General features: G+C 38.3%; 1 protein-coding gene and 1 pseudogene across 6 annotated transcripts in view; both read left to right on the forward strand.

Moving 5' to 3' along the window:
- Positions 1-17,373, forward strand: part of EPRS1 (glutamyl-prolyl-tRNA synthetase 1) — a 37,758-nt gene extending 20,385 nt beyond the window's left edge. For 2 of the 6 annotated variants that reach the window (XM_085054757.1, XM_085054759.1), the window contains 20 exons: positions 501-708; positions 1,158-1,270; positions 1,901-2,018; positions 2,122-2,493; positions 3,356-3,583; positions 4,242-4,490; positions 5,052-5,282; positions 5,607-5,872; positions 6,889-6,940; positions 7,793-8,002; positions 8,150-8,222; positions 8,991-9,070; positions 9,408-9,509; positions 10,181-10,336; positions 10,449-10,646; positions 10,985-11,158; positions 12,467-12,627; positions 13,991-14,069; positions 16,647-16,711; positions 17,000-17,373. In XM_085054757.1, the coding sequence (XP_084910883.1) occupies positions 501-708; positions 1,158-1,270; positions 1,901-2,018; positions 2,122-2,493; positions 3,356-3,583; positions 4,242-4,490; positions 5,052-5,282; positions 5,607-5,872; positions 6,889-6,940; positions 7,793-8,002; positions 8,150-8,222; positions 8,991-9,070; positions 9,408-9,509; positions 10,181-10,336; positions 10,449-10,646; positions 10,985-11,158; positions 12,467-12,627; positions 13,991-14,069; positions 16,647-16,711; positions 17,000-17,150 (3,286 nt within the window). In that variant the 3' untranslated portion in view covers positions 17,151-17,373. The remainder of the gene's footprint in view (positions 1-500; positions 709-1,157; positions 1,271-1,900; positions 2,019-2,121; positions 2,494-3,355; positions 3,584-4,241; positions 4,491-5,051; positions 5,283-5,606; positions 5,873-6,888; positions 6,941-7,792; positions 8,003-8,149; positions 8,223-8,990; positions 9,071-9,407; positions 9,510-10,180; positions 10,337-10,448; positions 10,647-10,984; positions 11,159-12,466; positions 12,628-13,990; positions 14,070-16,646; positions 16,712-16,999) is intronic. The other 4 variants (XM_085054760.1, XM_085054761.1, XM_085054762.1 and 1 more) reach the window with 2 other exon arrangements.
- Positions 17,374-22,032: 4,659 nt separating this feature from the next.
- LOC146439210 (calcium/manganese antiporter SLC30A10 pseudogene) lies at positions 22,033-22,485 on the forward strand (annotated as a pseudogene).
- The last annotated feature ends 425 nt before the right edge of the window (positions 22,486-22,910 follow it).

The raw sequence follows: 22,910 nt of genomic DNA on the forward strand, positions 1-22,910 counted from the left end.
TGAAATCATTAGTCAGTCCTGATACTGCATGTCCCTCTCATCCGGTGCTCTCCATGATTCTGTGGTAATATTGCCACTGTGAAACAGCTTTCTCAGACAGAAAAAAATCACCTTTTAACAACTTTCACCCTGTAACAAATACTGCTTTTGCATACTGGGAAACTAAACCTGTCAGTTTCATTTGCAGAACAGTTGAGGTGGGGAAGGAGACTGTTAATATCATCATAGTATCTTTGAAATGGTTGTGTTGGGGCAGTGGCAGAATGGGGTGATCTGAGATAGAGAACATAAATATGTAAAGATTTTTTTTCTCCCATGCCTTTTACTCTTTATTGATGTTTAAGAAAACAAAATTAAAGGAGAACTTCAACAGGAGTGAATATACTCTTTCATTTTCTGTGACTCACACTTCAAAAATGAGCTCTGAACACTTGTTTTTGTATTATTTAATGAGAACTGATCATTTAGGCTCTACTGTTACAACTTCTGTTTTCCTGTAGAAATTCAAGTGGAAAAATTGTGTCCATCAATGCCAAGTTGAACTTAGATAATAAGGATTTCAAAAAAACAACTAAGATCACTTGGTTGGCAGAAACTCCACGTGCACCCCTCATCCCAACTGTCTGTGTTAATTATGAGCATCTGATCACTAAGCCAGTTCTAGGCAAAGATGAAGACTTCAAGCAATATATCAACCGAAACAGTAAGGTGAGTTATCTTTTTGTCCTCTTTAATTTCACAAAGCTTAGTGTTGTTTAGTTTGGTTTTTTTTGTTTGTTTTAACCTTCACTGTTTCTAGTTGCTCTGTCTAAAATTGAATTGGTTTTTTGTCAAATAGATAAATTGTGCTGCTGTATCTAGTTTCCATGTTTCCATGTGACCTGTTGTAATTTCAAAATTAAAATATGGCTCTTGTTTATTCTCAGGTGTTATCTGGCTTTTACACATATGAGACCGACAGTTTGAGTTTCTGTCTTTTTTACATTTGTATGATGTGGCATCTTCTTGCTAGTACTTGTTCTGCTGCTGCCGGAATTAAATAATATTTTGACACTTTGGAATGGAGCAAATCACCACTATCTTTCTACAGCTCTACTGTATTTCTTACTATTCCTTTGTTCTGTTAGACATGGACTGATTTCTTTTAACACTTACAGCAAGAAGAGCTGATGCTGGGTGATCCGTGCCTTAAGGAGTTAAAAAAAGGAGACATCATACAACTTCAGAGGAGAGGATTCTTTATTTGTGATCAGCCCTATGAGCCAGTAAGGTAAGCTACCTGAGAATGGCTTAAACAGACTTCACAGAATTTGCTTTAGTTTGCTGTGTTTCAGTGTTTTCACACACACACATATTGGCAAGAGTTACGTTGTCTGTGAATATTTTCCTCTCTACCACGATCTTTCTGAGGAATATTTCTGTGGACTTGCCTGGCTTTTATTTTGTACATTCCTGCCTCTTCCAACTGTCTTAAGCCAAGTACATGGCATTATTGGTGCACCCCAGCTAACCTGGACTTGGTAATGAGGCCATGGTTTCATTGTGACTTGAAGTACGAAAATTAAGGAGCAGTGCTACAGAATAAAACAGGTACTTTCCCAATTAGAGTGCCCATGTACTACTTAATTGTAACACTTCTTTAGCAAGCTATCAAACATCTGCACTGCAATTATAACATAAACATAATCATAAATATTATAAAAAAGGGAAACTTGTATGTTAGAGGAATCAGTGCAGATCCCCAATTATGTAAATTTGGGTAACCACAGCTGTGTACAAAGATAAACCTGCAGTTGTGTGAGAGCATCTTTTAGAAAGAGTAGCACATTTGTTTCAATAAATGTTTGATATGTGTCTTATATTTCCTTTATTGTTGTGTTTTCTATAAATCCTTTTACAGTCCTTACAGCTGTAAAGATGCCCCATGCATTTTGATTTACATCCCTGATGGGCACACTAAGGAAATGCCAACATCTGGGTCAAAAGAGAAGACCAAAGCTGAAACTGCAAAGAAAGAGGTATTTAGAAAAGTACCATAAAATGGATTACTATACATCTATTGCTGTACAAGATTATCATGCTGAATATTTAGTGCTTTTTTCTCCTTTTTATTTTTTTAAGGCTAGTTCAGCTGCAAAAGGAAAATCTGCTCCAGTTGTTGGTCATGCCTCTACTCCAACCTGTACTGGATCTGAAGATCACCTGGTCATTTACAACAAGGTGGCTGCACAGGGTGATGTAGTTCGTGACTTGAAGGCTAAGAAGGCAGCAAAGGAAGATATTGATAAAGCTGTGAAACAACTGCTGGCCTTGAAAGCAGAATACAAAGAAAAGACAGGCCAGGAGTATAAACCTGGAAATCCTCCAGTATCTGGAACTGCACAGTCATCAAAGCTTGAGACTTCTGGTACCCTGGACAGTAAAGCTCTGTATGATAAAGTAGCAGAACAAGGAGAAGTGGTCCGAAAACTGAAAGCTGAAAAAGCATCTAAGGTGATGAGTAAACTAATCTTTTGGGGTTTCTTGTCTGGTTTTGCATAGCCCATTGTTCTCTGTCTGTGGAGGTGAATGGGTGCTTATGGATCCAAGTTTTCATAGTGGTCATCATTTGGACTGGGCTCTGTTCTGTCAACACTTGTGTTTTCCAGCACTTCTTCAGTTAGATTTGTATGACCAAGTTTGTGTTAGTGAATTCCATATTTCTTAGGCTGGTGCTCTGAAACATGGATAGGATTTACCCAACAGTAACAGCTGATTATCAAATATCCAAATCAAGTCCTTGGGATTAAAATGCCCTGAGTATTTCTTCATTTGTTTAACTCAGTATGGTCAAATTATGTGACTTCATAGCATTGAATTGTTGCTGTTTAGACCTTAAAACAAAGCTCCAAAACCAGAAAGGAAATAAAAGATCCAAGTACTACAGATGTTTTTGAGATGTATACCTCTCTGTACATAGCAAACGTAGCTACTATTCACTGTGTTATTTCCTTTCTAATGCAGAACAGGAAAAGATGGAAAATAACATCGTTTGCCTGGTGGTTAAATAATGTTAATAGTAGTAGTGTTTTGGTGGGATCATAAAATCTAAATAAATGGGGACATCTAAATTAATTTATTGTTGTTACAATTTTACTTAGTTAGGGTTGTATATAGCTTAAGAGGAGTTACTTTATTAAAATAGGAAACTAGTAGAGAAAACTTCTCTGAACAATTCTGCTAAGTACTTTAGAAAATGCAATAGGTGCACATTAACTGGAGGTCTTTTTATGAAAGTGTTTATGGTACTCTTGAGAGTCTTAAGTCTCTATATCTCTGTTCCTCCCTCTTTCTGCCCCTTCCTTTCTTCTTTCAGGATGAGATAGGTGCTGCTGTGGAAGTCCTTTTATCCCTAAAGGCAGAATATAAACGACAGACAGGCCAGGAGTACAAGCCTGGAAGCCCACCTGTGGTCTCTGTCCCTCCTCAGTCTTCTGTTCCCACTCTTCCATCCCCATGTCCAGTAGACAGCAAGGCTCTGTACAGCAAAGTAGCCCAACAAGGAGAAGTGGTCCGCAAGCTTAAATCGGAGAGAGCTTCAAAGGTGTTCTACCTGTGGATACTTCTGAGTGCAACTGTGTCTCCAGTTTAGACTAAAACCCAATGGCAGGTTTTGTGAAACTTGAGGAGCAAAGTTCCATGAAGTGCTTTCCCAGATTCTCTTGAGCTGACTTCATGAGTTCTGTGTTAGTGCATGGAAAATAAATATGTTCTGTTTTTTAGTGATGCAAGATAAGTGAAGCAGAGTGTAGGCAGTAACTTGAAAAAAGGGCTATAACTTGAAGCCAGAATGGCAGTAATAAATTTGAGAGTTATTTGATTGTGACCAAAGAACCAGTTCTTTATTCAGAGTCTTGAGTGTTTGCTGCTGTTCTCCAGTGTGCAGCTCATGGACTTCTATAACTGGAGGGGACTAAGCCACCTGAATGGGAGGCTTTTATTATTATTTTATTAAGAAATCAGCCTTTACATACACTGTCTAATTTGGTCCTTTGGTGTACAACTTGTAGGTATTCTGGCTTAAAAGTGTTACCACAGAACTCAGTAATGTCAACTTATACTAACAGGATAGCTCTACAAGTTTTATTACAACAGCTGTGTTATTGCCATTCTAGTAAAGGTTGTGTTATCTCAGCTATTGTGTTACACCTCTGTTGTTTCTACTCTTATCTGCAACTCCTTTTTTTTCTCTCTTGCTTCAGGAACAAATAGATGAGGCTGTGAAAATTCTTTTAAGCTTAAAAGCAGAATATAAACAAAAGACAGGTCAAGAGTACAAGCCTGGAAATCCACCCTCAACCCCTCCTTGTATATCTTCTACTGCACCTCCATCTTCTGTCTGCTGCAGTAACTTGGCAAGCTGTAGCTTAGTGGATGGCAAAGCACTTTATGATACTGTAGCTGAACAAGGGGAAGTGGTACGAAGACTCAAGGCAGAGAAAGCTGCCAAGGTATAACAGGCATTAGAGTGAGCAATTGTAATTCTTACCACATTTTGCCACTGGGGGGAAATCTTCCACCAACTGGTGATCAAACTCCCCTGTGTCTGGGTCATGAATGCTCTGATAATGCCAAACAGGACTGTTCTGATGCTGCATACTTAATTGACTGAAATATCCAAAGTCCAACTTAACCTCTCATCTGTAGATGAATAGGCATGAGCATGGCAGATGTCAACCTTGCAGAAGTTTTTAATGTATTTTACTTCCTCTTGCTGTATTTGGGACAAGTGACTGTAAAAGTATCTAGTGTGCTGCAACAACAGCAAAACTTCACAGGTTCAGTGGTAGTTGTGGAAAAGAACATGAGACAAAACTAGTTTTTCAGGAGCTTCTGGGGTTTTTTTCCTGCCTGTATTTTTATCTTGCAGAATTGGTTTTGGTGTTGGGTTGTTTTTTTGGGGCTTTTTGGTTGATTGGTTTAGGCTGGTTTTGTAGCCTGACAATCAATGCCTCTGGCCAGTTCTCTCTTTAATTCTCACCAGTACATTTTGCTGTTTGTCCTCCACACAGGATCAAATAGATGAAGCAGTAAAACTCCTCCTTTCTCTGAAAGCTGACTACAAGGAGAAGACTGGGCAGGAGTACAAACCAGGACATCCACCAGCAGCTCAGGGGGCTTTGCCTCAGGCATCAAACACAGTACCTAGTGGTCCAGACAGTCCTGAAGCTAAAGCCCTGTTTAGCAAAGTAGCTCTTCAAGGAGATGAAGTCAGGAAATTAAAAGCAGAAAAAGCAGACAAGGTAAAAACATACATACTGTAATGTAAAAATGCAATATATGTATTTAAATCTAAAAATTTATTTGAAATTGAGTGGGATTACAGGAGTTAGAAATGTAGCTTTAGAATAGGCAGCATTTGAATTCTGAGATCTGATACATACTTCTAAAATTATTCCTGTCAGGTATGGTCCTCTAAAATGTTAATCCATTAAAGCTAAGTAGTGGCTTTTGCACATTGTCCCTTAACACTGTGGATGCCTATAATGCCATATAGATTTTTTTTGATGGAGCCATATTATTTCTGTGATTCCTTTATACATTTTTTTTCCTTTTTGTTCTTCAAGGAAAAGATAGATGTAGCTGTTAAAGAACTTCTTCAATTGAAGGCCCAGTATAAGTCTGTTGCTGGAGTTGACTATAAACCAGTATCTGCTAGTGGTGCAGATGACAAAGACAAAAAGAAAAAAGAGAAGGAGAACAAGTCTGAAAAGCAGAGTAAGCAACAGAAGCAAAATGATGGCCCTAAAAAAGAGCCTTTGCAAGGACAGAGCGGTAACGAGCGCTCCTCAAATGGGTCAGGAGAGGGCCAAGGCCCTAAGAAACAAACCAGGTAAGGATGCAGTCTTTAATCTTGTCTGATACAAACATCAACTGTCTATCTCTGTTCAGATTTAGAGTTTCATAGGTGTCTCATTTCACTTGAAAGTATGGACATTTGCAAAACAACTGTGTTGATTTTCATATTCAGGATCAAGGCAAAAGAAAGTAACCAAAGTTTGTTTAGTATCAGTTGCACCTCAGCATCCTGTACTGTTACTGTCACTGAGAACTTTCTGTGCTTCATTAGTTGCTGCTGCAAATGTGCTGCTGTGTCTTCTTGAAAGTTTAGAGGTCTTTTTACAGCATGTATTATGCAGCACTGTGTATTTCCTGTTTCATATACATAAATCATATATTAGAGACAGAGATGTGGTTATTTTGTATAGAAAGAATGCCAGAAAAAATATTTCCCACACTTAGAACTTCTCTGTTTGTAGAGATACAAAACATTTATTTTTGTCTGCTGTCATTTGAGTCTGGTGAGTTTAGCCTTCTTTAGAGTCTTGTAGTTTTATTGGTTATCTTTATTTTGATGGTAGGGTCAGTTTTCTGTCTTGAACAGTGGGACTGACATTTACATATGCAGTAAATTCAAGTTGCATATCATTCCTGAAATTGTAGCTACTGGGTAGGTAGGAAATATTTAAAATAATTAGTAAATCAGCTTACACACAGGTCTGGTTAATCTTAGGTTCTTACTGGACTGGTTACTGGAAATTGGTTTTTTTAACGCATCATTGTGGGCCTCTTTAATACAATCATGGTGAGAATTAGAAGGGTTCAAACAGTAGTAAAAAACCTGAGTAGTTTTTGTTAAGTATCTTTATTTGTCAGGATAAGGAAATACTAGCAATTCCTACTAGCCAAAAGTTAGCTTTTTCAAGTAAAATTAAAATACTCTGTCCTTATTCTGCCACATTCTCCCTTCCTCCTTCCCCCCCAAAAAAAGAGAAAAAAAAAGGGTTAGGGTAAATTTCACTGCTAAATGCTGTACAGCACAAATCTGGTTCTTTTCTAATACTATAGGCTGGGTCTAGAAGCTAAAAAAGAAGAAAATCTTTCAGAGTGGTTCTCTCAGGTAAGTGCACATAAATTTGAATTAATTATTTCATGCTGTTATAAGTCAAGGTCTGTTTGGTGTATTTATCTAATCTTATATTTCTGTTTGAGTCTATTTTTTAAAATACATAGCAAAATACTTGCTCTTTTCTATGTCTTACATTGTCATCATGGTCTTAAATAGAAGTGCCTTGGATTAAAGAGCTGAATAAATTTAGGAAACTGTAAAAAGGATGAGTGTCAACCACCCAACCCCATATAGATAATGTGTATATAATTTTCTTAATTTGTACCTGAATTTCTCTTTCATTAAGAGTACAAAACTTCATTGAAATGTTAGGAATTTCACAGACTTGAGAGTTTTATTTCAGCTCAAGGTGATGCATAACAAAAGTTAATATCTGTTGATACTGAATGAGTTTTGTGAGTTTGAAAACAAACAGAATAGAGATGATTAGTTTAGGTTAGTCTTATTATGTGGGATTTTAAATAAGTGTTAGTGGTGTACATTTCCTCTCAGTAGCATAATTTTTGCCTGTACTTGAAAGAATCTCTTCTGACATGAGCTAGAGAGATTTACTACAAAAGTGCAGTTTTTTTGGTTCCTGGAAGTTAGCTCTAGTCTCTTACTTGGATTAATGAAATTCAGTTTTAGTTAAGTGTTCACATTTTTCATATCTATTATTAAGCTAAATGTTCCTGGTTAACCTTCTCTAGGTAACACAAATGACCTTAAAGTATATCTTAGCTGCCAACAATTTGAGCACTTTTAAATAGGAGACTTCTCTTGAACTGCATGACACACACTTGAATTACTGAATGTTCTCTGTGTATAAAATAAAAATTCAGCATTTGAATAATCTTTTGCAAGGTGATCACAAAATCAGAGATGATTGAATACTATGACGTGAGTGGCTGTTACATTCTTCGTCCTTGGGCTCACGCTATTTGGGAAGCTATCAAAGACTTCTTTGATGCAGAGATCAAGAAACTTGGAGTGGAAAATTGCTACTTCCCCATGTTCGTGTCCCAGGCTGCCCTAGAGACAGAGAAGTCTCATATTGCTGACTTTGCTCCTGAGGTACACTTCAAAACTTTATTTCAATCTGACTGTAAGAAAATCCAACCACTCAGTCTGCAGTTGGGTGTGATAGTAAGTTGGAGGTTGGAGGATTTTTTTTGCCAAACTTGTTTTGTTTGATTTTTTTTTCTTTTTTCCTTCTTTTAGGTTGCTTGGGTCACAAGATCTGGGAAAACAGAACTGGCTGAACCAATTGCTATACGTCCCACAAGTGAAACAGGTAGGCCTCTTTTTATGTAGTTTGCTGTAAAATTATATGTAAAGTTTTAGGTATAGTATAGCTGACAGACAAGAGTTCCTTTTGAAAAGTGGAATTTTTCAGAATGTTTTCTGTAATTTCTCTGGAAAATTTCCCAATTTTGCTGCTGCTTATAGCAAATCTCACACTATATGCTTCCTTAAATAGACTCTTAGGAAATGCAGACTTCAGGAATTTTTTTCATTAATATTCTGAAGACTGACTTTGTCTGAAAAGAAACTTGATTATTTCTTTTCTCTTGATTTTTTTTCTTTTCTAGTGTTTATAAGAAAATTTCCTCCACTCATAATTCAGTTTTGCATGTCTTTTGACTGTAACTGTTCCTCTGAGTAATTTAAACAAGCATTTTAACACCTGAGGCTGGATGAGGTTTTTAATTGAGTCAGGTCTAGTATAGCATCCTGAAATCTTGAGGTCAGTGAATTCCAGTTTGTGAATCTAGGTGTATTTACCATACTGTAAGCCAGTGACTCAAACAAAGTGTAAATAATAAGCTTTGGATTGTACTTTGACCAGCAGTGATCAAGCTGTTTTGCAGAGACTTGGGATGAAGTGAAAGTACTCCAGTGAAAATATTATGTATTAAGACAAAAAATGTGTTTTAAAAGAAGTTAAACATAAAAGCATAGTTCTCACAGCAGATAATGTTAAGCTTATATGTAGCAAAAGGAAAAGTTTGACATAAATGTCTGTATTGTGTGGAGACTCAAAGCTGCTTTCCTTTTACAGTCATGTATCCTTCCTATGCAAAGTGGGTGCAGTCACACAGGGATCTTCCTATCAAGCTGAATCAGTGGTGCAGTGTTGTGGTAAGTGTGCACGATTTCTGAGTACCTCTTCTTGTCACAAGTGCAGTGTAGGACAATTATTCTCTGTGGACTCGGCATGATCATACTGATCACAGCACATATTTCAAGGCAAAGTCATTACCATGGTTTATATGATTTGTTTCTCTCAGTGTTTTTAGTAAAACATTCTTTATCACCATATATTGTTGATTATATTAAGTAGAAACCTGTGAATAGTTGACTTTTTTATCTTTATTGGGAATTTTCTAACACTTGCTTGTAAACCTTATTTTTAACAGCAATTTGACACTTCGGTGTTAATCATAGTGTTGAACTTCTTTTATTTCTGTCCCTCCAGCGCTGGGAGTTCAAACATCCTCAGCCTTTCCTTCGCACTCGTGAGTTCCTTTGGCAAGAGGGTCACACAGCATTTGCAACATATGAAGAAGCAGCAGAGGAGGTAAAAAGCAAATGCATTGGTGCTTTTCCTTTCAGGAAGTTACCTTACTCCATAGCAACACGAACAGATCTTTGTACTGGGACCTGATAGGAATCTTTCTTCTTTTCTTTGGGAGCAGTTGTGAAAAATCCAAGTGTAATAGAACTCAGATGTAACACATTTCTGAGGCTTTAGTCTCTACAAACAATATAGGGAGTTTGAAGAGTGTGATATATAGAGTGTGCTTTTCTTAAAAATTATTTTTCTTAAAAATACTTAAAAGTAAATGTTCCTTAAAAATCAAAGTAATGCGTTCACGTGTTTACTGCTGGAAGTTTTAACACTTTCTTTGCCCAAAAAGCAGATGTTTCACTGAGTGTTGTGGCATATCTTTATTTATATAGGAACTGTTCAGACTTATAGGTGAAATTTATCAGTCAGTACTTTGCCAGATTTGCCTGTCATTTCTGCTGTGACTCTTCTCATTTTTTGTCATGACTTCTAGTTGTTGCTTTTTGATTCAGAGAAAATAACATCCAAAGTTTAAAGTAATTGAAGAATACTTATTTTTTAAACAAAGTCTTGAGAAAGTGTTAAGTTTTTAAGATTTCGGACTCTGTCATGTCAAAGTATTTCATGAGGTAATAAATGCAAAATACTGAGTAATTCTGAAGGCAGTTTGTTTATCATAGGTCCTGCAGATACTTGATCTGTATGCTCGAGTATATGAAGATCTCTTAGCAATACCTGTTGTGAAAGGAAGGAAAACAGAGAAGGAGAAGTTTGCTGGGGGTGATTATACAACCACTTTAGAGGCATTTATATCTGCCAGTGGAAGAGCTATCCAGGTATTTACCTATTAAAATATTTTTTTTATTAAATATAGAGAGATGAAATATTTAAACTGATGCTTGAGAGACTTCACTTCCCATTGAATAGAATTTTCTGCATCTATTTCAGGGAGCAACATCACATCATCTAGGGCAGAATTTCTCAAAGATGTTTGAAATTGTGTTTGAAGATCCCAAGAAGCCAGGAGAAAAACAGTTTGCTTATCAGAATTCCTGGGGCATTACAACTCGGACTATTGGTGTAATGACAATGATTCATGGAGATAACATGGGATTGGTGCTCCCACCTCGTGTAGCCTGTATTCAGGTGTGTAAAAATGCCTTAAACTATCTTAGTGTCTTATCTTGCCTTGGAATTCATGAGCATTTCATATCAGGCAGCTGGAAGGCTTAATACAGGATAGAGCTGTCTGGTTACAGAGTAAGGTTTATGAAGTTAATAGACATCATTAGGATACTTGTGGTGGGCAAGTCCCCTTTGATAGTCTGTCCATTTAAAGTAATGTTATCTGTGTCATTGGTATGAAAAAGGAAATGTGTCCTGTACTTCTGAGAGCATGAAAGAAATTACTTTTGGGTTTAAATTTTTTATAAATATGAGCTAATGCTTTTGTAATGTAAAGTACATGTCCTGTTCTACTGCAGGTTGTAATTATTCCCTGTGGTATCACAAACACCCTTTCTGAAGAAGACAGAGAGTCTCTGTTGAAGAAATGTAATGAATATCGTAGTAGGCTGCTTGCTGTCAACATCCGTGTCCGGGCTGATTTAAGAGACAACTACTCTCCTGGCTGGAAGTTCAACCACTGGGAACTTAAGGTACATTTCTTTCCAGGAAGTGTTTTGAAGCTTAGAAGATTTCTGATGTTACTTCCTGGAAGAACCAAGTAATTGATACTTCTTTTATAATGTCTGGTATTAGTTTCATTGCTTTCTTAGCTTATCTTCCCAAATGACTGTTAGGTATTATTTCACTTAGTAGTATTAGAATTAGAAGTACTAGATATTTTTATCCAAGTTTTTATTATGGAGACAGTGTTTTGTGGGTCGTAAACTAGAATGTTCAGTTTAAATTGCTTGTTAATAACAGCTTGGAATGGCTTTTTATGTAGCTTTGTAGTAGTAGTAGATAGTTCACTGTTCAGATAGATTTTACTGTATTATTTATCTTTTTAGCATAAATAAGGTAGTGGGGGCAGAGGGAGTATAGGGAATCATTTGGAAGCTGTGAACTTAAGGAGATTCCAGAGCACACAATGCATAGAAAGCTTGGGTGCAGTTTTTGATTCTCCTGTTCATCTCTTGAACACTGCAGAATGGTTTTAGCTTACAAACTTACTGATTCAATTTCCTTTAATGACGGGAACAGAATCCTCCAAAATTCATTTACATTCACTCCTTTCATTTCCTGTGAAAGAATGTGTACACTTTGGGATACATCTTATTATGCAGAGATAAAAAGGTTACACAGTAGACCTTTAACTGACCCTTTCCAGTAAAATGGAAAATCTCTTTGTCTGATGCTGTGTGGGAGATGAGGAATTATATCTTATCACTGAAGTTTATAAAGCATAAAAGCTTTGCTAAAGCAATTAGCTGTTTGTGGTCGAATATTCTGTGCAACTAATGTTGATATTAGGGCTGCATTTAACAGGACTTTTGTTGTTTGCTCTTAATACAATAGCTGTCGAATGCTGTTGAAATGCTGTTGAAAATGATTGTGAAAACAGAATTAAAGTGTATTATTGGATGAACTAGAACATTATAATTAGTGTGGATGTCTTAATTGTTAAGACTTTCAAAATCTGCTTTGCAATATGTGGGATAGCTGTCTTAGTGCATTTTCACTTGTGCTTCAGTATTACTTGCATATCGGCACTGAAGCAGTCCCTAGCTAGTGAAGCAAGGCATAATGCACAAGTGAAGAGATTGTGGATGGGAAAGACAGAAATGCATAAAAGCTTTGGAATATATGGTGGTTTGTTTTCAAAGAAACTTAAAAATATAAAGTGGGTCTATATTAAGGCTGGACTTCAAAACAAACAAAAAGCCACAGAGAGAGAGCAAATGAACTCTTCTGAGAATTACTTCTTCATCATAATTTCTAATTTTTTTTTTCCAACAAAGGGTGTTCCAGTCAGGGTTGAAGTGGGACCACGGGACATGAAGAGCCAACAGTTTGTAGCTGTTAGAAGAGACACAGGACAGAAGCTGACATTGTCTGAACATGAAGCAGAAGAGAAACTTAAGCAGATCTTGGAGGAGATCCATGCAAACCTTTACAGCAGGTAAATTGAGAGTTACAGTAAATGGCTGCGCTAATCACAGATGTACTTTACCTGTCAGAAGAACTTCTCACATTATTGTTTTATCTGTGGAGAAAGACAGGTTAGGCCCATCTTCCTCCTTGTGGCATGTAATTTTCTCCCTGTTAAACTTCTTCACATACACTGATAAAAGTTGCCTCTTCTTATGAAACAGAAGGTAAAAGGTTGTGAACTCTTTTTAAAAAATATTTCCGTGAGTTCATGTGTATTATTAATAAATAAATACACCATAATTAGGTCCCAATGACCTAACACTGCCCAAGGAAGGGCAGCAGAGCTGGTGAAGGGTATAGAGTACAAGTCCTGTGAGGAGCAGCTGAGGGAGCTGGGGTTGCTTATCCTGGAGAACAGGAGGCTGAGGAGAGACCTTATCACTCTCTACAGCTGCCTGGAAGGAGAGTATAGCCATGTGAGAGTTGGTCTCATCTCCCAGGTAACAAGTGACAGGGTAAGAGGAAATGATCTCAAGTTGAGCCAGGGGAGGTTTAGATTGGGCATTGGAAAAAATTTCATCATGCAAAGTGTGGTCAGGCATTGATACAGGCTGCCCAGCACAGTAATGGTGTACCCACCCATGGAAGTGTTCGGAAAACATGTAGATGTGCTTAGGGATGTGGTTTAGGGGTGGGCATGGCAGTGTTGGCTTAGTGGATGGACTCAATGATCTTAGAGGTCTTTTCCAGCCTAAGTAATTCCATAGCTATGCACAGGACTTGTTCATGAAAGATGCTTTTAGTATGAATTTTGAAAGACACAAAGGTGTCCAAGAAACTTCAGTCGTTGAAGTTCTATGTTCAGAAGTGTATTTAAGACCCTATTGACGTTCACAGGATGGTTTTCTTGTAAGCAGTCAAATATTTCTGGAACTGTTTCCTGCCCTTATTGCAAATGCCAAAATCCCAGATGAGCTTTTCTATTTCCTTCTCATTATCAAAATTGTTTACAGGCAGAATATTTTTACCTAGTTCAAAAGCATCTTGTGGTTTAGATTTAGAAGATAATTTAAAAAGAAAAATATACATCTGTAGTATTTATTTCTGTCTGCTTCAGGTCAGTGTTTAACTGATGTGCACAACAGTGTGAGTTAACACAGTGAAAGGTGCAGTGATCTGGAGAACACCCCATCATCAGCAATTAACCAAAATTTTATCTCTTTCAATCGAGAAGAGGTAGAAAGAAATAACCTGATTAGGAAGATTCTAATGAATTTATAGCTCTTTTTGTAACCTTTTGTTTTGACAGACTCCGAAAACTTAGCTCATTTGGCCAGTGAGTTTAGGTGAATAAATCTGCCCTGACTGATTTTTTTGTTTCCTTTTCTTAGAGCATCTGAGGACCTAAAAAGTCATATGGTGGTGGCCAATAACATGGAGGACTTTCAAAAAGAGCTTGATTCAGGAAAGGTAAGGAAATAGGTACTACTTCTATTCTTGTGCTTCGCACCCTTTCTGTCCCTTACAAATAATGGTTTTATCAGAATATGCTTTTAAGAGAGAGTGACGTAAACTTTTCATTCAGGTTACAGTAAGCTAACTGTCATTATTCTAATGCAAACAAACAAAACACAGTGACAAAACACTTATTAAGTCTCATATAAAGGTCCAGGTAAGAGTTTAAAGTACAAGCTATTTACAACAAGGAAGTTTTACTTTTATGACCTAAGTAGAAGCCATCAGGTTCATTAAGAATTACTGCAAGTCAAAAACCTCCTTGGGTTAATAGTAACAATAACCCATCATGTGGATGAGTGAATCCTACTGATCTAGACATTTGTGAGAAAGTATTGAAGTTTAGATGAGAGATTAGGCCTTCAGCACAGAACTGAGCTGCTGTTTCTTTATCAAAGATTCGCTGTCAGAAATTTTTAACTCTAAAATTCTGTCTGCGATCAGGTTGTGAAGTTGTTTGTGTTTCAATTCGTGTGTCAAAGTGGTAGGATCCCCAACATTAGTCAGTAAGGCTGTATATTTCATAAAGAGAGACTGGGGGAGGTTGTGTACCAATTAGATCCACTCTGAAAATTTCAGAATTCCTGATGTACAAGTGCCAAGAATCCGTAAGTTCTCTGTTAAACTTCAGAAATAATTTTAAATTATTCCTGGTTAGGCTTGCCCTTCCATCACACTATTTTCTTGTATTTCTATTGCACTTAAATTTGATTTAGAACAAAAATTAAAGAAATAATGATGAACTTCAGAGGAGAGACTGTTTTAGCATGCTTGAGAAGCTGAGGACATACCTGTGTCAGACATTCTGTGCATAGGTGCAATAATAGCAGTACTGCCTTATTTTCCTCCACAAAACTAAACCACAAGTCTTTACTTAACAAATAATTGTACTCTGCATAGAAGTTCAGCTAGTATTACTGCTCTCATGTGTTGTGACTTCAAGATGTATCTTTCACTTCTGAATGAAACAAGCACTCTGAGGTGATGCTTGACTGTCTTCAAGACAAAGAAATGGCTGAGGACAACATAAGCTCTTTAAAAAGTCTTAAGAGATGCAGTACATATGTGGAGAGAGTAAAATGCCTGGTCTTCAGTGTCCAGCACTCACTGTTATGTGCTGCTAGATTCTATACTAGACAAAGAATTAAGCTATTTTTATAATGTTTAGAACTCTAATATAATCTAAATGTAGTTAAGCTAGGAAATGTGAACAAATATTTTTACATTCCATGTTGGATACTTCTGCCATTTTGGTACTTGGGTTATATAAATTTATCATGACCTGCATATCTGAATTGGAAAAAATGGAAAAAATTATGTCATTTTATGTTTCACTCTTCTACCTAGTTTTGTTGTATGATCAAAATTGTATAGCATATGTGTTCTGTAATTACTTGAAATTACACTGTTAGCACAGTTTAAGAGGAAAATTTGTAAGATGAAGTAAGTGCTCCTATTTAATTCCTGTTGCTGTTTTTGCCTTAATGGAATTGCAGACTCTTAGCTCTTTAAAAATGTGGACTGTTTTTCATCTCACTAACAAAAGATTAATGCAAGAACAGTGTGGTAGATCGGTAATAGTTCCTTTTTTTGGTTTTAAATAAGTGAAGCTGTAAAGTCAAGTCTGATAAAGGTGTGTTCCAGTTAATGGCAAATTGAGAATTTTGCCATAAGAATGTAAATGAGGTAAACTGAGAAGACCTTATTCACAGTTTGGATAGAATTAAAATGACTGAAGGCTGAATTTAGTAGTTGATATTGCCCTCAGCTATCAGCATTACATGAGTGTTCAAATGTGTGTAGGGGGTGTTTTTTGAACAGTAATGGTACCTCTTGGTAGCAAACTTGAGTTTTCTCTGTGCAAGTCCATTAAAAATTAAAAAAGAAAATCAGAAAAATTGAATATAAAACTATGGACAAGAGATGTGCTACAATAGCTAAGGGTAGTACTGAGATGAGTGTGTGACATTTTCACTTCAGCCTCACTCTCTCGATTTTCTTCAGTTCAGCTAAGTGAAGGAAACAGCAGGAAACTGCACACCCACCCCACACCCCCCAGAAAAATGTGCTGTTGGCAATTCTGTTTTCTTAAAATATGTATATTCAGAAAAAATGAAAATTCATAGTAATGGAATTAAAATGGGAACTTTTTTAGGAGGACACTGTCTTGCGGTGTGTAAGGCAAGCATTTGCTCAGTAGTTTGAAAATTTTAAATTTTTCCTGAAAAACAGAACATTTAATGAGAAAATAGTGTTTATACTTTCCACGGAAGAAAGATGTATTTGGTTAAAAAAAATTGATTTCTATTTAAATGGTGCTTTGGATTTCCATACTGCACTGTGGAGGGATGACTGTGCTTATCTATTTCTCCAATGAAAAAGCGCTGTTAAAATTCAATTGTAACAATTGGAACTTTTCCCAGTTTGAGTGCATATGAGATCTGGAGGTTTAGGAATCTTCCAGAGACAAAGATGATTTTTTTAGATGTATAACTGTTGGGTTTTTTCTCTCCCCTCCTCTCCTTCCTTCAGATTGTACAAATCCCTTTTTGTGGGGAAATTGAGTGTGAGGATTGGATCAAGAAGACCACTGCCAGGTAAAATATAACTGAACTGGAGAGTATTTACCAAGATCAAATCAAAATGTTTTGACTATAAAACAGGAGTGCAACATGCCTCTGGGTATAACACTTCTGTACAGACTCTTGCTGTCTTGCATAAGTCAATATATTTACTTCCCATTTTTCTGGAACTTTCAGAATAATTAATGCAGTTTTAAGATTTTATATATAATACACTTTATTGCGCTTTCATTCTTTAACAGAAATATTTATTTATGGATATTTATTTATGAATAATTATTTATGAATATGCTTTTATTTCAGGGATCAAGATCTTGAGCCTGGTGCCCCATCCATGGGAGCCAAAAGCCTCTGCATACCTTTCCAGCCTCTCCGTGAACTCCAGCATGGAGAAAGATGTGTGTGTGGCAAAAACCCTGCCAAGTTCTACACCCTCTTCGGTCGTAGTTACTAAATCACTAGTGAAAGAACCTTCTCCTTTATCTGTGAATTGAACCTTTTTTAATAAGACTGAAATAGTCCCTTCAAACTGAAATCGGTTTTGTGACTTTTTAAATAATTCAAAGACAAAGCCATAAACCATAACCCAGCACCCTGATGGTCAGTCTTAGGCTAGCAGTAATTCACAGACTTTTCTGTAAACATCTCCAATAATAAACATGTATTGTGAGCTGTAATATGCTTTGGTGTTTTTTTCTGTGTTGCTCAGTGGGGAGTAAATAGGTATCCTTTGTTCATATCTTTTTTTTCTGGTTTGGTGCATGTATTTCCTTGTACACTGAGAAAATGCCTGGAAGGTTGGAGAGAATGACATAAAAACTACAGTACAGTTTAGTGTGCCGACATCTACTTTCTAGATAAAACCTCTGCTTTTCATTTGGCCTTGGAATTCTTCAGTAGAGACTTGCTGCAAACCTGTGGGCACAGTAATTTACTGGCTGTAGAAAACTCCTTCTGAAGCCAGCTCTTTCAAGGAATATTTTCATAAAAACATGAAGCCATAGAATGGCTTGGAGGGGTTGGAAGAGACCTTAAAGATTGTCTTGTTCCAACTCCCCTGCCATGACAGGGACATCTTCCACTAGACCAGGTTGCTCAGAGCCGCATCCAGCCTGTCCTTGAACACTTCCAGGGATGGGGCATCCACAGCATCTCTGGGCACCTGTGCCAGTGCCTCACCACCCTCACAGTCAAGAGTTTCTTCCTAATTATCTGACCTGAACCTGCCCTCTTTCAGTTTGAAGCCATTCCCCCTTGTAGAAAGTCCCTCTCCAGCTTTCTTGTAGGCTCCTTTAGGTACTGGAAGGTGCAGTAAAGTCTCCCTGAAGCTTCTCTTCTCCAGGCTGAACAACCCCAGCTCTCTCAGCCTGTCTTCACAGGAGAGGTGTTCCAGCACTCTGAGCATTTTTGTGGCCTTCTCTGGACCCTGTCCAGCAGGTCCATGTCTGTCTTGTCCTGAGGATCCCAGAGGTGGACACAGCACTCCAGGTGGGGATCTCACAAGAGCAGAGGTAGAGGGGGAGAATCACCCCCCAGATTTTCACCCCCATGTAAAGCAAGTTTGAAAGGCTTTCTTAGATTAAATGCCACATTGTAGCAAGACACAGGTGGCTGCCATTTCTTGCAGACATTGTGCAAACCCTGTTTTTCTTATTTTACAAACTGGCCTTTATAGATGTCTGACAGTGATACTGCAATGAGTAATGCAAAGGCAATCTGAAGAGTGGTAAATTCAGTGCTAGAGATTTTAGCCTGTAGTTTTATCTACAGCATGTTTTAGAAAACCTTTTTTCCTTTTCCTACACTTACCAAGTGTTGCTCTAGCAGAGGAGGCTGTATCTTACAGAGTTGAGAAATCATTTTAAAAATAACATTACTGCCACTCTGAGCACAAGATTGGCTTTGAAAAACAAAAAGGTGGCCCTGGCACAAAACAGCTTTTGGATGACACACACTTGATTTATTACTTTTTTCTCCTGTATGGTTGAAGGCTGTTTGCATGCACACCTTTCCCTGAAAAGGGTACAGGGAAAAGTTGGCAATTAAAAAGTTGGACCAGTAAGATCCTCCCCAGATTCTTCCTGGGACAACACTACATGGCTGTTTGTTTCAAAAACCTGTGTTTATGTAGCAGCCATATTCTTAAGCATACAGAAGACTTAGAGCGCTAGTCTCAGATCTTCTCTGCTTTTCAAAGGCAACCAGAATGGTTGCTTTTGCTCAAATTCCTGTGGTCGGACTTCCTAGTCAAAATTTTGAATGCTAAAATTTGAACCAGTGGCCTGTGCAGTTTAGGATGTGTGCCTCGTGATAATGCCCCAGTTTTTCCACAGAAAAGTGCAAAAATGGTTAAATATTTCAGATCAGCTTGCTCAGAGTGCTTGAAACTTGGAAATTCTCTGTAGTATTCTTTGGATTATGGTTTAGTCCTGGTGGGTTTGCTTCAGTTGCATTTTAAAATCATCTACCTTGCATTCATCTCTCTAGATATTTTCCTCGGTGTAGTAATGTGCAAAGGATTTAGGGAAGGATGTGTCAGTGCATGCATTTATCTTTGCATTCAGTTGACAAACCAGATGAGTGGCCTTAAGGTCTCTCTATCCTGGTGTGCTGCCTCTAATGCTGGCTGGGATTATACTTGGAGGAAGAGGGTGAGTGATGTTTTCACAGCCTGAAATGGTTGGTGACTAAGAGTAGCCTGCAGAGGGATTGGCCATGGCTTTTCTCCGGTGCTGGGGAAGGAAAAGCAGCAACCAGCAGCTTCAATGTCCTCAGGCATAAGAGGCAGGGGTGTGCCAAGATTTTTTGGCAGAGAAAACCAGACTTTTAAGAATAGATGAGCACTCTGAGCTCCCATTCAAATGCTCTACAATATCTACATTTTAAAAATGAGATGTGGAAGCTGTTAATAACTCAGAACAAAGGAAAGGCAAAACAAAAAGCAGCCTCTGACCTTATTGGTTTGAACAAACAGCCAACCTTCAACCAGTTGACTGGCTCAAATCCATGAGTAAACATGTTGACACACTGTTCTTAGAAATGAGTTGCTCTGAACCTACAAATGGATTTGTTTGAAGACAGATTTCACAGAAGGCCAGCCTTTATTTATTTCTTCTTTTTTCCCTTACTTTTCCTGAATGTATTTTCTTACTGATCAGAGTAAGGCTTGAAGTATCTGAAATGTTGATGTCTCACGTGCAGATCTCCTGGTAATGATCTTCCACAGAAAGGCTAATGTTTGCCTGGGAGAGACCCATGTCAAGTATCATTCTGCCAAGAGCACAATCTGAGCTATCTGTGAAGCATTATAGAAAAAAACTTTAGGACTCTTTGTAGAATCTGTGTGTTAGAAAAATAGGTATATGAATTGGAATAATACACTGCTATTGATTAAATGATGCATTAAATGATGTTTAAATCAGGTTATGGTTGTAAGAGAGTTGCAAATTTCATGATGTTCTTTAGTTCTTGTATACTGATAAATTTGGGTTAAATTATGAGGGGGTGTGTAAGATAATTGCCTTAACATGGTGCTAGGAGCTCCTTATTGAAAATAGAGCACAGGTGAACATTTTAGCTCTGCTGCAGAGGGAATGCTTCATTTAGCTCTTGTTTTGGTAATCACAACCTTGTGTAAGGCAGGACTTTTGAGAGTGCTGGTTTGACCTTGGTCTGTACCCATTGAAAGCAGAATAACTTGAAAAAAGTTTCTCACTTTTCATGTTCTGTAGTTCAGATAATAAAATAAGTAGTTTAATATCACTTTAATACGTGAAGGAAAAAACCACTGTAGAAATAGCTGGGATAGAATTGGTAAATTCTCACAAGTGTGTGAAGATAAAGAGGAAGCAGAGTAAGTACCAGTTTTCAATGTTGTAATTAGTTTTAGTAACCCACTCTTCCAGTTTTAATGGAGTTCTTGAAATGGCAGGAGGAGGGGTGCTCTTGAATTGCAGCTGCAGTGTGTAGGTAGGCAAATGACCAAATGTTAAAAATTATGTATGTTGGCAGGCAAGGCTTCTAACAAACTGGACTTTAAACATAAATATTTTGGCTGTTGAAACCCTGTGAGCAAAAATCCAGATGAAAAGTGGGGCAGGGTGTTTGTTTTTAACCTAAAGTTAATTCACCTTGAGAAGTCTAAGGGCAGCAGGGACAGTTGGTCAGCTCAGGTTATCAATATTATCTTATCTCTCCTTGGCTGTACTGCATGTAATTCATGTCATTTCCTTCCATCCTATCTCATAGCTAACTGTGTGCATTTGTGTACACAGATGGGCATTTGAAATAAAAAGCTGGATCATAAACTTTTCAAGGAAGGCACCTGATCTTATGGCCTGTACTGCCTAGCGTGTTCTTACCAGTGTTAATCATGGGTGCACTCAGAGCTCAACAGGTACTGCAATGAGTGACCAAAAAATGTTGCTGCTTCAGGATCTTTTTTCCAGAAGTGGCACAAAGTACAGGCTAGAATGGCAGCAGCTTGAACTTCTGGTTCTGCTTTCCCCAGCTCTGATTTTTCCCTGCAAGCATACAAGAATTACTTTGTGGTTTTGAGACAGTCAGGGGTTTCAAAATGGGAAATTAGTGATGTGCTTTGGGTTTATTGTTAAGCCTCAGTTTCCGTGTCTGCCAGCTGTTAGTTCAGAAAATGGCCTCCGAATTTTCTCCATTTCCATAAGCAATTTTAAAATGTGTGGAAAGCACAAGAAGTTGTGTAGTTGTATAAAAGACAGAAGATCATTTCAGTTGTCTTTGAAGCTTGTTTATGGACAACATCTTCAGTGAGTCACGAGCAGTTCATGTTTACTGTGTTCTTAAAAATCATGTCCACACAACATGAGTTCCAAATGTCTTCTTCCACGTGTGTATAGTAGGACTTTTTCAGTGCTGAGATTACTGGCAACAGAAATGGCAGAAACAGACAGGAGAGGAGAGTTTTATGCAAAAGAGAGGTCTTTTCTAACCACTTAGGATTCCGAGCCACCTTCTTATGCTCTCCCCTCTGGACCTTATTCTGCTTTTTAGGACACTGCCACTGAGTAGAGTAGCAAGTGTTGGTGCTCCCAGTAGTCTTCCTCAGTTTATTTTTGGTATTGTAGGAAAAAATGCCTCCTGAGGGTGGGACACCCGCAGCACTGGAGCCCTCAGGGTGTCTTCACATGACAAATCTCGCTGAAGTGCCCTTTAAACTGATTTATGGTTTTACTGCTTCCTATAAAAGTGGCTCCCACATGTGAGCAGCACTGACAGGTGAAGGGCAGGATCGCGGCAGGGAGCAGCTCCCAGCACAGCTCTGTCTGCAGATCCCCGCAGCGAGGGCAGGAGCCGCGGGAATGGGTCGCTACTCAGGCCGCAGCATCCGCCTCATCCTCATGTGCTTCCTCAGCCTCGCCATCTTCGCCGTCGAGATCTCGGTCGCCTACGTGGGCAATTCCCTCTCCCTGGCCTCAGACGCCTTCGCCGTTCTGTCCCACCTGATCTCCATGATCATCGGGCTCTTCGGCGTCAGGTTCAGCCGCATCAAGTGGCACAAGGCCAGCACCTTCGGCTTCAGCCGGGCTGACGTGCTGGGCGCCTTCGGCAACTCCGTCTTCGCCACCGCGCTGATGTTCAGCATCTTTGTGGAGGCCATCAAGAGGTTTATCAACCCCCAGAAGACGGAGAAAGCTCTGCTCGTCCTCATTATTGGGATTTCAGGCCTGTCCTTCAATTTGTTGAACTACGTTATCTTCATGGAGTGCTGTTACTGCCATGCACCCCCAGGAGACACCGAAACAGGTAAATAACTTCGTGCGGCTGCTCTGCCCCTCGGCGCTTCTGCTCGGCTGTAGGGACCATTCACTGCTTCTCTGGGATGGGAGAGTAAAATGTAGTTTCCTTCACTCTTTTGTTAGCAAGGGTGATGGATTTTTGCCTGAAATTGTGCATGTTTCCAGCTATCACCACATGTGACTATCAGCAAGTAAAGGCCAAGCAGTTTAAGTGTTGTTTTTTAAAGTGTACAGTGATCTGCAAGAGAAATTTGCTCCCCAATCCACTGGCTGGTCAAACTTGGGACAAAATGTGGTACCACCTTAAACAGATACTCATTATGAAATACGTAATCCTGAAATATCGGTCATCCACAATCTCTACTCTCAGTGTTTTAGTAATTCTGCTGTAATTTTTATCAGAGGAGTGGTTATCTTTTGAGCAGTGTTCACAGTTTGCA

The sequence above is a fragment of the Lichenostomus cassidix genome, chromosome 3 (assembly GCF_008360975.1).
Source record: "Lichenostomus cassidix isolate B80296 chromosome 3, HeHo_3.0, whole genome shotgun sequence".
Lineage (NCBI taxonomy): Eukaryota > Metazoa > Chordata > Aves > Passeriformes > Meliphagidae > Lichenostomus > Lichenostomus cassidix.